This window comes from Micromys minutus (genome assembly GCF_963924665.1).
Source record: "Micromys minutus genome assembly, chromosome: X".
In the NCBI taxonomy this organism is placed as follows: Eukaryota; Metazoa; Chordata; class Mammalia; order Rodentia; family Muridae; genus Micromys; species Micromys minutus.
This window is the reverse complement of record NC_137970.1, coordinates 14,328,229-14,342,866: the sequence shown is the minus strand read 5'-3', so window position 1 is coordinate 14,342,866 and position 14,638 is coordinate 14,328,229. Positions and strand designations below refer to the sequence as shown.

The window sequence follows — 14,638 nt, the reverse complement described above, 5'->3', positions numbered from 1 at the left end:
AGTTTTTCCTTCATTCCTTCCTAATCAGAACCTCTCCCCGAGTTAATTTGAACTTAAGTTTTTTTTTTAAGATTTATTTATTTATTATATATAAGTACACTGTAGCTATCTTCAGACACACCAGAAGAGGGCATCAGATCTCATTACAGATGGATGGTTATAAGCCACCATTTGGTTGCTGGGATTTGAACTCAGGACCTCTGGAAGAGCAGTCAGTGCTCTTAACCACTGAGCCATCTCTCCAGCCCTTAAGTTTTTTTTTAAACCTCAGACTTCCAGGAACTTACAGGTGTATACCGCCTTCCCCATGCCCATCTCCCAGTCTCTTAATAATTTACCAAAAAAAAAAAAAAAAAAAAATTATATGCTTTCTGAAGGTCCCACTTTTCTCCAAAAGTTTTTTTCCAGGTTTTTTTTTTTTTTTTTTTTTTTTTTGAGGCATTTTCATGTAGTTCAGGCTGTCCTGATCCTTCAGAGTCCCATCTGGAAAGTGCTGGCCATGCATTGTCTTTCTATCACTTAATCCTTACAATTTGTTGAGGTCAGCCCTGTTTATAAGCTCTTTCTGTCTGGATTTCCCTCATTAATAAAACATACGTCTATTATACAGGAGGCCCACAGCACTTCAATTACAACATAAATATGTGTTTGTTGAATATGGATTAGTTGCTTGTTTGTTTGTTTTCTTCAACACACGGTTTCTCTATGTAGCCCTGGCTCTCCTGGAACTCACTCTGAAGACCAAGTTGGCCTCAAACTCACAGAGATCCTACTGTCTCTGTCCCCTGATTATTGGGATTAAAGGTGTGTGGCCACCATGCCCAGTATCTTAGGTTCTTTTGAGAAAAAAAAAAAATGAGATAGGTTTTTACTATGTAGCCCTGGCTGACCTGAGACTCTCTCTCCATGTAGACCAAACTGGCCTGGAACTCACAGAGATCCACCTGTCTCTACCTCCAGAGTGCTAAGATTAAAGGTGTACATCACCACATCTGGCAGGGAAGTTAAAAAAAATTATTACATTTTTGTTGTATGTGTGTGCATTTGCCACAGCATGCATGTGACAGGCAGAGGACAACTTTCAGAAGTCATTTCTTTCCTTCTTCCAGGTTGGTACTGTGGATCCAACCTAGGTCACCAGGCACGGCAGCAAACATTTTTTTGCCAGTAGAGCCATCTCATAACCCCTACTTAGTGTCTGTCTGCCTATCTTGTCTGTCTGTCTGCCTGTCTGTCTAGCTGAGATGGTTTCAGGTAGCCCACACTGAACTTACTATATAGCTGGAGAAAACCCCGAGCTTCTGATCCTGAGTGCCAGGATGACATGTAGTGCCACCATGCCTGGTTTTATAGGTTACAGGTGCTGGAGATCAGAGCCAGAGAGCAATCACTCCATCAGTGACTCTGACTTAAGTCCCCAGTAGCCTTTCTCAACAAGTCTGCAATTTCAGTTTGTCGTATTTAAATATATATATATATATGCCTGGGCATATATACATTAAAAAATATACCTCACGTTTTGGAAGCTAGAGATAACAGGGGCTTTTCTTTGAAATCCAGCTAAGGTTATTGGTGTGTTTTTCCTGTTTTACATGCCCTGCTTGATTTCTTCTGCTGGGAAAGAGTTGGGCAGTTTGCTTCTCGTTCAAGTATGAACTAATCGGTCCATTAGCATTGAAGGCATTGAAACACCCTTTTGGGCAGGGTAAGATGTCTCTGTCTTGGGTGTAGATACTGGGAGCAAGGCAATAAAAAAGGAGAGCCTATCTATTATTCTGGGGAGAATGTTCTCTTTCGTTTGTCTATTCGTTCTTCTACTTAGCAAATACAATATATACATTGTAGACAGACCTCATCTATCAATACATTTTATCTACTCAGAAGTCAATGAGGTAGACTTTACTAACTCTCCGTCGTCGAGAAGTACGTCAGTACTCAAGGCTATGGGGAAAGAAGTTCAAGGGCAGAGGGTAAAGTAGCACAGAGTAGGTAGAACAATGGACAGAGATTGAAGCTGTGCCTAGTGTGTGAGGCAGTGCAAAGTCAGCATGTCTTCAAAGAGGGCAAGGAATTGAAAAATAACATGTGAAATGAAGTGATGCTGGACTTTGATCTTAACACTGGGTCAGACATTTCATGACTGCTGGTGCTATTCCTGTCGCTGCCATGCCTGCTGCCTTGTGGAATATGTGTATTAAAACTGTTTCCCAGTTCACAGACCCTATGAAGCTCAAGAAGAAGGAAGACTAAAATCTGGATGCCTCAGTCCTTCTTAGATGGGAGAACAAAATACTTACAGAAGGGAATGCAGGGACAACTAGAGGAGCAGGGATTAGAGAAAAGATCACCCAGAGACTGCCTCACCTGGGGATCCACCCCATATGCAGCCACTAAACCCGCACTATTGCTGATGCCAAGAAGTGCTTACTGGCAGGAGCCTGATATTGATGCCTCCTCAGAGGCTCTGCCAGAACCTTACTGATATAGATAAGGATGCTTGCAGCTAACCAACAGACTGAGCACGGGGACCCCAAAAGAGGAGCTAGAGAGAGGACTGAAGGAGCTGACGGGGGCTTGCAACCCCATGGGAAGAACAATACCAACCAACCAACCAGACCCCCCCACTCAGAGTTCCCAGGGACTAAATCACCATCCAATGAGCACACATGGAGAGGACCCATGGCTTTAGGCACATATGTAGCAGAGGATGGCATTGTCTGGCATCAATGGGAGAAGCCTTTGGTCCTGTAAAGGCTCAGTGTAGGGGAATGCCATGCTGATGAGGTGGGAGTGGATGGATGGGAGGGGGAGTATCTTTATAGAAGCAGGAGGAGGGGAAAAGGGATAACATTTGAAATGTAAATACATAAAATATCCAACAACAAAAAACCTGTTTCCTTGCTTTAAACACAAAAGACATTCCTCCAAACCCACACTGAAAGCCTGAATGAAGCCAGGATTTGAGCTCAAGCAACAGGATGTCTCGAAGCTCTGTGGGGGCAGTGATAAAACCTGTGTTACATGTGATCAAGAGACTAGAAGCAGCGATGAGGACTTGTGAGGTAGTGGCAGGTAAGTTGACATTGAGAAGAAAGGGAAAGGGTTAATGATGGAGCCCATGGTAGGGGGTATAGTTGGTTTTTAGAGTGAGTGGTAAGGGATCTATCTGTAAGTGACTGATGACATGCTGTCAGTAGCAGGTGCTGTTACTTACTGACATTTTGGTGCCAGCCTGTAAGGTTGGTGCTGGTGTGTTGTGTTGTGAGAGATCTGGGAATCGGTGTAGTCAAGTGAATTATGACACAGTATCTATGGTGAATGGCAAGGCCTATGGAGTGAGAGCTTTGAGGGTTTATGATGGGTGAGTCTGTACAATGAGTGACAGGAATTACATAGTATGGGGCCCATGTGGTCTGCGAGTGCCTGGTGTCTGTCTGCAGGGCTTAGGCTGTGGTGGGGACTTTTTTTTTTTTTTTAATATTTATTATATATAAGTACATCTCTTCAGACGCACCAGAAGAGGGCATCAGATCCCATTACAGATGGTTGTGAGCCACCATGTGGTTGCTGGGATTTGAACTCAGGACCTCTGGAAGAGCAGTCAGTGCTCTTAACCACTGAGCCATCTCTCCAGCCCCCATGGTGGGGACTTCTACAGTGAGTAGTGGGTGTTTCTGTGGCTCTGTGTAGTAGTGCTGGGGTATATATATATTGGATGAGCAATCAGAATGCTGCGCATAAAAAAATTCCTGCAGAAGTTCTTATTCCCAGTTACTTAGAGTGTGATTATGTTTGGAGGGAGGGCTTTTAAAGAGGTGATTAAGGTAAACTGAGGCAGACAGTTTGAGCTCTGGTGAAACTGCATGGTGCCCAAGAAGAAGCAATTGGGGCATGGACATGTAAAAGAAGGGAGACCTTAGGAAGACACAGTGAGATATAGCCACCTGCAAACCAAGGAGAGGTGACTCATGACAGAGCAAACCTAAAGGAGAACTTTCAGCCTCTAAATCTGAGAAAACATGTGCTTTCTGTTTGTTGTACTGTGAAGTTAAACAAAGGACTTTGCACAAGCTAGCCGAGTACTCTACCGTGAATCTGGGTCCCCGGACCTTTTTTTTTTTTTTTTTTTGCAATTGGTTTTGTGAGACAGGGTCCATCCATAGCCCTGGCTGTCCTGTAACACACTCTGCAGACCAAGCTGGCCTCAAAACCCACAGAGATCCACCTGCCTCTCCCTCCTGAGTGACAGGACATGCCTGGCCCTCTTTTAACTTTTCAAGACAGGGTTTCGCCAAGTTGTCAAGGCTGGCCTGGAAATTGGATTCTTTTGCCTTGATCTATCAAGTCGCTTACACTACCAGACCCCAGAAAATTCTGTTGTCTTAACCACTTGGCAGCCAGACACAATACCTGTAACCCCAGTATTTGAGATCTGGAGTTCAAGGTCAGCCTCTAACATATGAGCAACTGCCAATACCATCATCCCAATATGCCAGATTTAAAGGCGTATTGTTAGTACAGACTTGCTATAGAGTAGGATGGATGCTACTAATAGAAACATCTAAAGATGTGGAGGCAGTTTTATAACTGGGTAGAGGAAGAGGTTGGGGATATGTGCTTTTAAAAGCCTTGATGTTTTTTAATAGTCTCAGCATTCCTATGTTGAAATCTAATCTTCACTGTGCCAATATTAAAAGGTGAATATAGAATTTAGCAGCCAAATAAAAGACCAGCATTCTAAACCTTCAACCATGTGAGGACACAGTGGGAAAAGTGGCCCTCACTAGATGCCCAATCTGTTAGTATTAGCTTCTAGAACTGTGAAAGAATTTCTTCACATGAATTTTAAGCAATTCTGGCTACATAATTAGTTCCAGGCCAGCCTAGACTACAACATGAGAACCTATCTAGAAAAAAAAGGGAAAGAACCACCCAGAAAGAAAGAAAAAAAGAAAAAGTGTTGAAACCCGGCTTCTCCTTGTTGCAACAGGAAAATATGAAGGGGAACAGAGCAGTTGCAGAGAAGTGTTTGGAGTGGAGTGTGGTGGTGGCACACACCTTCAATCCTGGCATTTTATAAGTTCGAGGTCAGCCTGGTCTACAGAGTTCCAGGACAGCCAGAAATACCGAGACTACACAGAGAAACCCTGTCTCGAAAAATCGAAGGAAAAAGAAAAAAAAGACAAAGGAACAAGATTTAGGACATTTTTGGCTTAACCCACAATCCAAAAACTAAGAACGCGTTCTAGAGAAAAGACAAGGGTATGGCTAGATGGCTAGACAACCCATAAAAAAAAACCACTGCTGGGTATATTTCACTGATCTAAGCAGCTACCTTATCAGAATTCAGGAGCAGATGTGAGATGACACCAGCACAGACCACCAGCTGAGACAGTGGGAGACAGAGAAGGGCAAAATAAAGGAAGGCTCTTCCCCTTCTGCAATTCTATGGAACAGTAGGGGTTTCCGGCTGTAGGAGGAGGGATTCCAGTGGTGGAACTGTCTACCCCTTAGTTCTGAAAGGCAGGCTGTTCCTTGGCTTTAGTGGGACAAGCTATCACCCTGGGCTGAGAGTAAACATTTTGGCCCCAGTAGGTTCATCAAGCCAAAATTTAACTCTGAGTGGACGTTTAGCTTACTTGGAACCTCAGATGCCTTTCTTCTTTCAAGTTCTCCATTGTGAAATGAAATCTCCTACCTCCTCCGTTGCTCCCACCCCCACCCCCGCCCCTGACAACCCAGACAGGGTCTCACTATGTAGCTCTGGCTGGCCTGGAATTTACAAGAGATTTGCGCCCCGCGCCCCTCCCTCCCCCACTTCTTAAGTGCTGGATTAAAGGGATGCCCTACTTGTGGTTTTGCCTTTGTAAACAGAAAAGTCACCTTGTTTCACAGGTTCACAGCGGTCAAACCAGGGGACAAAAGCCTGAGGTGCCTATTTAACACATCAAAGGGGACCTAGCTGCCAGCTTCTCCCAGCATTCCTCAGTCCTACCAATTATGGGGTGTGGCAAGGCATACCCCACCCTCTTCAGCCCAGGGGCTAGGTGGCTCTTTCTTATATGATTCAGCCATTTTGGTTACCTGCCTCTTTTATACCTTTGTTCTCCTGGCTGATACAGCCTCTCTCCCTTCCACCCCTCTTTCCACGTGACCCAGCCTAGTCTGCTCAAGTCCACTCGGAACCTCGCCAGATGTTTCTGGTTCTCCTCCACCGCACCCAGGAACAGTCTTGTTCTTTCCCCCCTTTTTTTATTCCTTTTTTCCCCCATTCGACAGCAAAATAAGAGTTGTTGCTTCAGGATGACTCATACTTCGTCTTAAGTTTATATTTAGGTGAGATTTGGAATTAAAATCCATGCCAGGGGAAAGATAGATCAGGGATTATATGGTGGCTCACAACCATCCAGTCCCAGGGGATCTGATACCTTCTTCTGGCTTCCACAGGTGCTACACACATGCGGTGCACAGAAAACAGCCATATACATTAAGATAAAGGTATATGTTTTTTAAAAAAAATCCATGCAAGGAACTAGGCATGACAGCACAGGCATGATCTGATCTCACTACTGAGAAACTGAGCTAGAAGGGTCAGTTCCACTTCATCATGAGTTTCATGGAAAGGTCAGCCTGGAATACATAGCAAGACCTTGTCCAAATGAATGAATGAATGAATGAGTCAAAGGCTAGGCTTACCAGCACACACCTCTAATCTTAGCATTGAGGGGCTGCTACTCTGTGCCACATAGTGAGATCCAGGGTGGCTTAGGTGATATAATGAGACCGTGACTCAAAAAACAAAACAAAAAATTAAAACGATCATTCATGAGTGACAGACATGGCTCAGGGAAATAGAGCCCTGGCTTAAGACCCTGGATTCTCTTTGATGAGAATCTCCAACCTCGCCCTCACCCCCCCCCCCAAAAAGGTGATTCTAGGATGAACGAAGGATTTAGGAATAAGAAATGGGATAAACGAAGTTTGCATGCAAGAAGGATGTGATTTGGGGAGTCCAGAGGGCAGGGCTGTAAGGACTGAACTGTGTCCTCTTCAGGTTCCCATACTGAAGCCCTTACTCCCAGAACCTGAGAAAGTGGCCAAGACTCTTAGAGACAGGGTCTTTTAAAAGATGTGATTAAGTTAAAAATGAGACTGGCTTGATAGACCCTAATCCAATCTGAATAGTGTCCTAAGAGGAAAGTTATTCACATACAAACAGATGTGAGAACACAGAATGCAGCTCTAAGGAAAGAGACAAAAATCAAGCCAAACCTTCCGACACCTTGACTGACTAGCTCTGATGACTCAGTACAGAGAACATCCATGTCTGTTGCTTAAAACACTCAATACATACCATTTTGTTATGGCAGCCCAAGGTAATCTAAGGGGACTATGAGGTTACTGGCAGGATTTATGGGATGATAGGGTGACCTTGAAGGGAGAGCTGTGTAGTGAGTTCTAGGTTCTATGGGGTAAATTATGACCATGTGTGGAGTCAGTCAGTGTTAGGGTTTGTAAGGGTAGACATGGTGTATGTGATGATGGAGTGATGGCAGAGATATGACATTTCTGGGATTAGTAACTCAACATCTCTCAGTGTTATAGTTAAAGACGTTTTATTTCCTGGTTTTGGACATTGCCATCATCACGGACTCCCGGCCTTCTCTTCCACGGTTCCTGGTAGTAGCTCCACGTGTTCCCTACCTTTTCTGACTCTGGCCCTTTGTGTGCTCACTCGTCAGGTCTGAGTGTGACAAATCCAAGAGTTCTGACCCTCCAACCCGTTCGAGGATGAAGAGGATGAGGAGGATGAGGATTCGAGTCTTCTGATAAATGGGGAGAGCGCCTCCTCTGCAAGGTTCCAGCCCACTCTCTGACTCTTTAGTTATGCTTGCTCTTGGTTTTCATGACTTTGCTGTCCAGCACGCTCTGGACATTAGTGAGATGCTTTATGGCATCAAACACAAGGATGCCTGGCACCACCAACCATATGGCATTCATGACAACAAAGTAGAACCAGAAATAAACGGGGTGGCCTAGCTCCCCATGCTGGAATCCGTCACGTAGCTCTGTCATGAAGTACAGCACATCCCCGTATATTTGGCCTGTGGGAGGCAAGAAAAGGAAAAGCCCTCATGAGGACAAGGAGGCTAAGCCAGGTTTACTCCATGGCATTTCCCAAGGCAATTTAAATAGCTCAACCCACATTCTAAAACCAAAGCTGGAAATCTGACATAATGAGGTACGAATTCCAGAAATCAGTGTTTGGGGAATTTTTTTTCCCTTTCTTACCTTCTTCTCCCCAACCCTCCCTCTCTCACTACACCTACCCCCTCCCACCCCGTGTGGTATATTTATCAGAGAGAGAAAGAATATCATTCTTGCTGTGTAGCCTAGGTTGACTTCAAACTCACAATCCTCCTGCCTCAGCCGTCTGAATGCTAGGATTATAACCATGTACTACCACACCCAGCAGGAACATGGAGACTTCAACTCAGAGCAGGCAGCTCTTCCTAGAACTGAAGGCAAGCTTAAAATCCTAGAATGCACGACAAGTTGGAATTGCAGAACTAAAGAGAGCTCAGGTAAGCAAACAAAAAGAAAGCTAAACACCCCCCCCCCCCCGTCCTGATTCCGGACCCAGGAGCTTTGGGCAAACTCTGATGGAGAATGAAGAGAAATATACATTTCTGCTGGAGAGGATAGGTTTGGGTGTTTCAAGACCCCAAGGAGCTTTATAACTGAGTATGTCTCACCCCTGAAAGGACACTTAGGAGACCTCACCCACGGAAATGTGCCTGTATCTATGGATTCCCCCAGTAACCCTTGAAGTGCCAGGTTTCTCACCCACAGACACCACAAGCTGTAGGACAAAGCGGAAGGGTTGATGGCGGAGGAAGGCAATCACTACCCATAGGCTGAGTGGTCCCCAGAGACAAGCTGTGATAGTCTCCATAGAGACGATGAAGCCATCGCTCCTGCAAGAGAAAAATGGACACTAGCATCATTGTGCTCTCATTAGTGTCCCCAACTTCCCATTGTCACAAACCAATGCAGGTTTTCCACTGAGAGGCAAAATACTTACAGGATATATCGGCTGTCTCCCTTGGAATACTCTTTCCCTGAGGGAAACAGAGATACATGAAGAATCAAGTCAGGGAATGGAACTCTATGACAATCACTGTAAATCAACAAATCTTATGATACCCTCCCTGTACAACAGAGATAGTAGTTTTGCTCCTAAGGTGTGTGTTTATATAGTCTGTGTAAAAACTGATATAAAAACAATGTTTCTATGGTTACATAGTAAGTGGTATAAATGAGGTTTAAACAATGGAGCATGTGGCTCTGGTGTGATGCTGAATGCTTGTAATCTTAGCACTGGGGAGAAACAAGCAGGAGGAGTTCATCCTTTAACTACTGGATACTTAGAAGCCAGCATGGACTGCATGAGACTCTGGGAAAAAAAAAGATGGAGAGTGAAAGGTGGGGGTGGGGTAGAGTGGGACTGGGTGGCCTGAGCAAGTACATGCACACATACATGTGGAACAGATAGGTGCATGGAAGAGTGAGCAGATAATCAGAAGGTCCAAGAATGTAGCTCAGTGGTAGAGCACGTCTGAAGCCCTGGGTTGTATTCCCAACACTTCTCCCAAACTATAACCCCAGTACAGGCAAGGGACTCTTCCCAAAGGATTTCCAAATGGCTAACTAGCATACAGAAGGCGTTCAAAGCACCATTACTCCCCAAGGAAAGCAAATTAAAACCACAGTGAATCATCACATTTCTAGAGGGATTAAACTTTAGGAAATACCTGACTACAACCAAGTGGATGTGGAGAAACCAGAACTCCACTGTTCAGCCAATGGGACTATAACCATACAATCATTTCTGAAAACAGTTTGGTAGGGTTCTCTCCCAAACCAAATGAAACCCAGGGCCTTGAATGTGCCAAGTAAGCACTACAGTGCTGAGCTACACCCCTAAAACTGTAACCATAGACCATAAGACCCAGCCATTCACCTGTAAATAGTTATCCAAGATAATGAAACCACAAAACAGCTGTGTGTATGTATATGCATGTGTGTGTATGTGTATGTAAAATAAAATGCTCAGAGCAGGTTTATTCATAGGGCCAAAAAGGCATTGTCATAATACAGAAGTCTTGGGGGAAATACCCTTCATTAGTATACAAGCCAAATAATTTTATAATGTTTATGTTTTGAAAGTGCTTTACGAAATGAGGAGTGACCCCATTTTTAAAAGCAACATTTGAAACTGCATGTATACCATACTACCATTTATATAATGGCTCATACGAATATATGTGCAATCAAACAATTAACAGGTTGGGTGTGGTGGCAGAGACCTTTAATCCAAGTACCTGGGAAACAGAGGCAGGAGAATTTCTGAGTTCAACACTAGCTTTGTCTACATAGAGTTCCAGGCCAGCCAAAGCTGTACTGTGAGGTCTTGTCTCAAAACATAAAAAAACAAACAAGTTTGGGGTTGTGGAGAGACAGCTCAAAGATAAAGTACTTGCTGCTCTTGAAGGGGACCTCGGTTCAGTTCAGTTCCCACATGGAGGCTCACAACTGTCCCTAACCGAATGGGGAATGGTAGCATATCCTTTAATCTAAGCAGTTTGGAGGCAGAACCAATTGATCTGTGCGAATTTAAGTCCAGCTTGATCTACACAGAAAATTCCAAACCAGTCACGTTTATGTAAGGCCCCGTCTGTATCTATCTATCTATCTATCTATCTATCTATCTATCTATCTATCTATCTATCTATCATCTATCTATCTATCTATCTATCTATCTATCTATCATATAATAAAAACTTAAAAAGGCCTATGATAGGCACTGCATGTGTGGAGAGATGGTTCAGTGGTTAAGTTCTGCTTTTCAGGAGGTCAGGACACACACACTGTGACTCATAATTCTTTTTAACTCCAGTCCTAGGGAGTCCCGATTCCCCCTTTATCTATAGATATTGCATGAATGAATTATACAGGCATTCATGTAGGCAAAACACTCATGCACATCAAGTTATTTTTAAAGATTTATTTATTTTATATGTGACTGCACTGTTGCTTTCCTCAGAAGCACCAGAAGAGGGCATCGGATCCCATGTATAGATATATATATATATACACATACATATATATATTTAAAAGTCTCTTGCTTCTCTTGCTCTTACCCCTTTATCCCTACTCTCCCCATTCCCTCCCCCCTCACAGGTTCATAGCCGGCCTCATCTACTCCTCTTCTCTCTCTCTCTGCTCCTACTACCCTTTTAACTCCACTCCCCATGCCCTGAATAAACTCTGTTCTATACTATAAATAAATAAATAAATAAATAAATAAATAAATAAATAAATAAATAACCAAGAAAAACCCAGCCATCCTTAATTTCAGTTTCAGGAGATCTGATTCCTTCTTCCTGCCTCCATGGGTATGTATGAGACGTAAACACATATGTGCAGGCAGAACACTCATAAATACAAAATAAAATTTAATTAATTTAAAAAATAAAAATAAAAACTCTCAACACAGAAAACAACTGCTCAGGCTTAAAATAAAAGTTAACAGGGCTGGAGAGACGGCTCAGCAGTTAAGAGCACTGACTGCTCTTCCAGAGGTCCTGAGTTCAAATCCCAGCAAGCACATTGTGACTCAGCCATCTGTAGTGAGATCTGATGCCCTCTTCTGGTGTGTCTGAATCTTCTGGTGTGTCTGAAGACAGCTACTGTGTACTCATATACATTAAATAAATTAGGAAAAAAGTTAACAGAATTAGAAGCAAAAAAAAAAAAAAGGAAGAAATTCTTGGTGAGTGGATAACTATCAAAGTGAATCTCTACCCAGAATATTCCCTCCCATCATACAAAAAGTCAGGACTCACAGAGTTGGGATAAGAAGGTTTGGTCTTCGAGAAGGATTTCATGGTAGAAGGAGAACCAGCCCTCGATCACAAGGTGAATGAATGTACACACAGCAAACCAGCACAGGGCCAGTCGACGCCCAGTTCCAAGTGGGACAACAGAAGCTCGGCTAGACAACAGCCATGTGATCACAATTAGGACCCCAGAGATGGAGAATAGGCCACCCAGGATATGCCAAGTCGGGAGGTCATTAGGCACGAAGTTGTCCAGTCTCAGGTGCCTGGGCCAGTACGGGTGCAAGGGGACCATATTGGTGGCCATGTTTCTATGGGCTGCTGGCAGCTTTGGACATAAGTGGAGAAAAAAGGAACAGGAAAACCTGGGCAAACAGAAAGCACATGGTGAGATAAACCAAATCCAAATTCTTTTCAACAAGAAATGTAAGTGAACTCTATTATTTGACAGAACGACTTGTAAGACTGGATTTTTAAAAAGACCAAGTTTAGCTGAGCCTGGTGTCACATCCATTTATGTAATGAGGCCCTTGAAGGCAGGTGGATCTCGGTGAGTTTGAGGTCCCCCTGGTCTACATAGTGAGTTCCAGGTCAGCCAGGGCTACAAAGTAATACTCTGTCTAAGGAGAGGTGGGGAAAGAGGTGGAAGGAGAGAGAATCTAATTTTGAGGCATTTTAAGAATAAAACTGGGGATGTATCAGTGGGTTAGAGCACTTGCTCTTGCAAAGGACCCGAGTTCAATTTCCACCATCCACATGGTGGCTCAGGACATCACTAACTCTATTTCCAGGGGATCCAACATTTTCTGGCTTTTGTGCACAGACATACATGCAGTCAAAATACTCATACATATAAAATAACGCACATCTTTAAAAAAGAATGTAGGGGACTGGAGAGATGGCTCAGTGGTTAAGGCTGCTCTTCCAGAGGTCCTGAGTTCAAATCCCAACAACCACATGGTGGCTCACAACTATTTGTAAGGGGATCCGACGCCTTCTTCGGGTGTGTCTGAAGACAGCGACAGTGTACTTATGTATGTAAATAAATATCTAAAAAATCTTTCGAAAGGAATGTAGCTCAGATTTGAAACCTCATATAGAATAAAGGCTTGTCTGAGGCCTCTGGGAGGTGGTATAGCAACAGAAAGTGGGCCTGGGCTTGTGACGGGAGAGCCAGTTAGAAAATCGAGCTATGAGAAGGGAAAAGGTCCTCCTCGTTCTCTAGGTAATAACAAAACCTATTTGAGTAGGTCACCACCTATAAAAGAACTGCAAGCCAGTCTGTGAAACAGCACAAAACTGGACTAAAGTATAAAGTCCTTGCCAAATACGTGTGCTAGTCTTTACTGAAATCTGACCCTCAAGGACAGTGGATGTAAGAAATAAGTACACAAGCACACACTTTCCTTAATATTCCAACTTAGTTATAACACTGCGTGGTAGCACATACCTAAATCCCAACATTCGGGGGAGGGGGCGGGGTGAAGCTGAAGGATTGCCATAGCTAGTCTTATCTACATAGAAAGTTCGGGGTAGCCACAGCTACATAGCAAGATTCAAACAAATAGACAAACTTAGAAATTAAGTAGCTTCCAAGACCTCCATGTCAAATAGTTTCTGCGGGGCACCTAGGTGCGTTCCTTTCTGAACACCCGTTTGTTAAGTGCAGCTCGCCTTTCTGCTGTAATAAACTCACAAACTTTGCTTCACTGTGATACATCCTAACATATTCTTACATCGCAGCTTTCAAGGCCTCCGGAGAACCTAGGCAGAGGCTCCTGAGGCTCTGAAGAGGAATCCTAAGGCTGCACTGCCAGCAACATCGAGTTGTAGTTCTTGTTGCTAGTCAAGAGTATGGTCATAGTCTGGTGGGAAAGTCACCATCACCAAGCTAGGTCCTAGCACTTTGGGGCTCAGTTTGCTGGGGGTGGGGCGCGGGGTTGCAGAGACGACCAATCAGAACTGTGGCCCCAAGCACTGCATTTCAAAAGCAACACTCCAAGCAATTAGTGTGCCACCCCGCCAACAAGCAACGAGTCGCAAATGCAGGGGTCTCACGGGCAGCGCCAGCCAAGAGAAAGGGGAACCAAGCCCAGAGACCACCAATCACAACCAGAACCTTCCACCGTAACTGCCCAACGAGAGGGCGAATCTTCCGTCGTCCGGACAACCGGTTTAGGGCCCGGGTCCCGCGCAGGCGCAGGGTAGGGCAGGGCTTACAGACAAACCTCTGTAGTGGAGAGTCTGGGCACGTGAAGGGACTCGGGCAAGGTGGCTGGTGGAGGGCACTCACCCCAGGCGGCGCGATCGCGGGGCGACTTCCTAACACAGGCTTGCGACTTTCCAGGAAGACCTGCAGGCTCCCTAATAGCCCCAGTTCCGCTCAGCTCTCCCGCTTCCCCGCCCGAGGGAGCGGACCAATAGTGAAGTGGAGAAGGTGGCTTCTGCCAATAGGAGTCCTCCGTATGTCGCAGGCCCTGTCCTCGCCTATGGTGTCATCTTCCCTGTTGGCTGAGACCAAGTCAGGAGTTGGGTGGAGACCTCCAAGGTCGGTGGGAGCTTTCTGCCGATAGCAAAATTATGCTATTTTGAGCTTCAATTTCCCTGCCCCCTTATCAATCGTACAAGATGAGGTTAATTAAATAGGAAATCCTCTACATTTGCAAGTGAACCAGAGTTGCGTGATCCTCTATCTCTAAGTTTTCTAGGCAACCAAACAGTACCCGGACCCATTC

At 44.5% G+C, this 14,638-nt stretch overlaps 1 protein-coding gene across 1 annotated transcript; it reads right to left on the bottom strand.

Moving 5' to 3' along the window:
* Positions 1-7,634: 7,634 nt before the first annotated feature.
* EBP (EBP cholestenol delta-isomerase) lies at positions 7,635-14,296 on the bottom strand. The gene is made up of 5 exons (XM_080910585.1): positions 14,197-14,296; positions 11,910-12,268; positions 9,086-9,122; positions 8,848-8,978; positions 7,635-8,105 (listed from the first exon to the last, which is right to left on the bottom strand). Exons 2-5 carry the CDS (start codon positions 12,208-12,210, stop codon positions 7,882-7,884), a joined length of 693 nt encoding a protein of 230 aa, XP_080766711.1. The 5' UTR covers positions 12,211-12,268; positions 14,197-14,296; the 3' UTR covers positions 7,635-7,881.
* Positions 14,297-14,638: the final 342 nt, after the last annotated feature.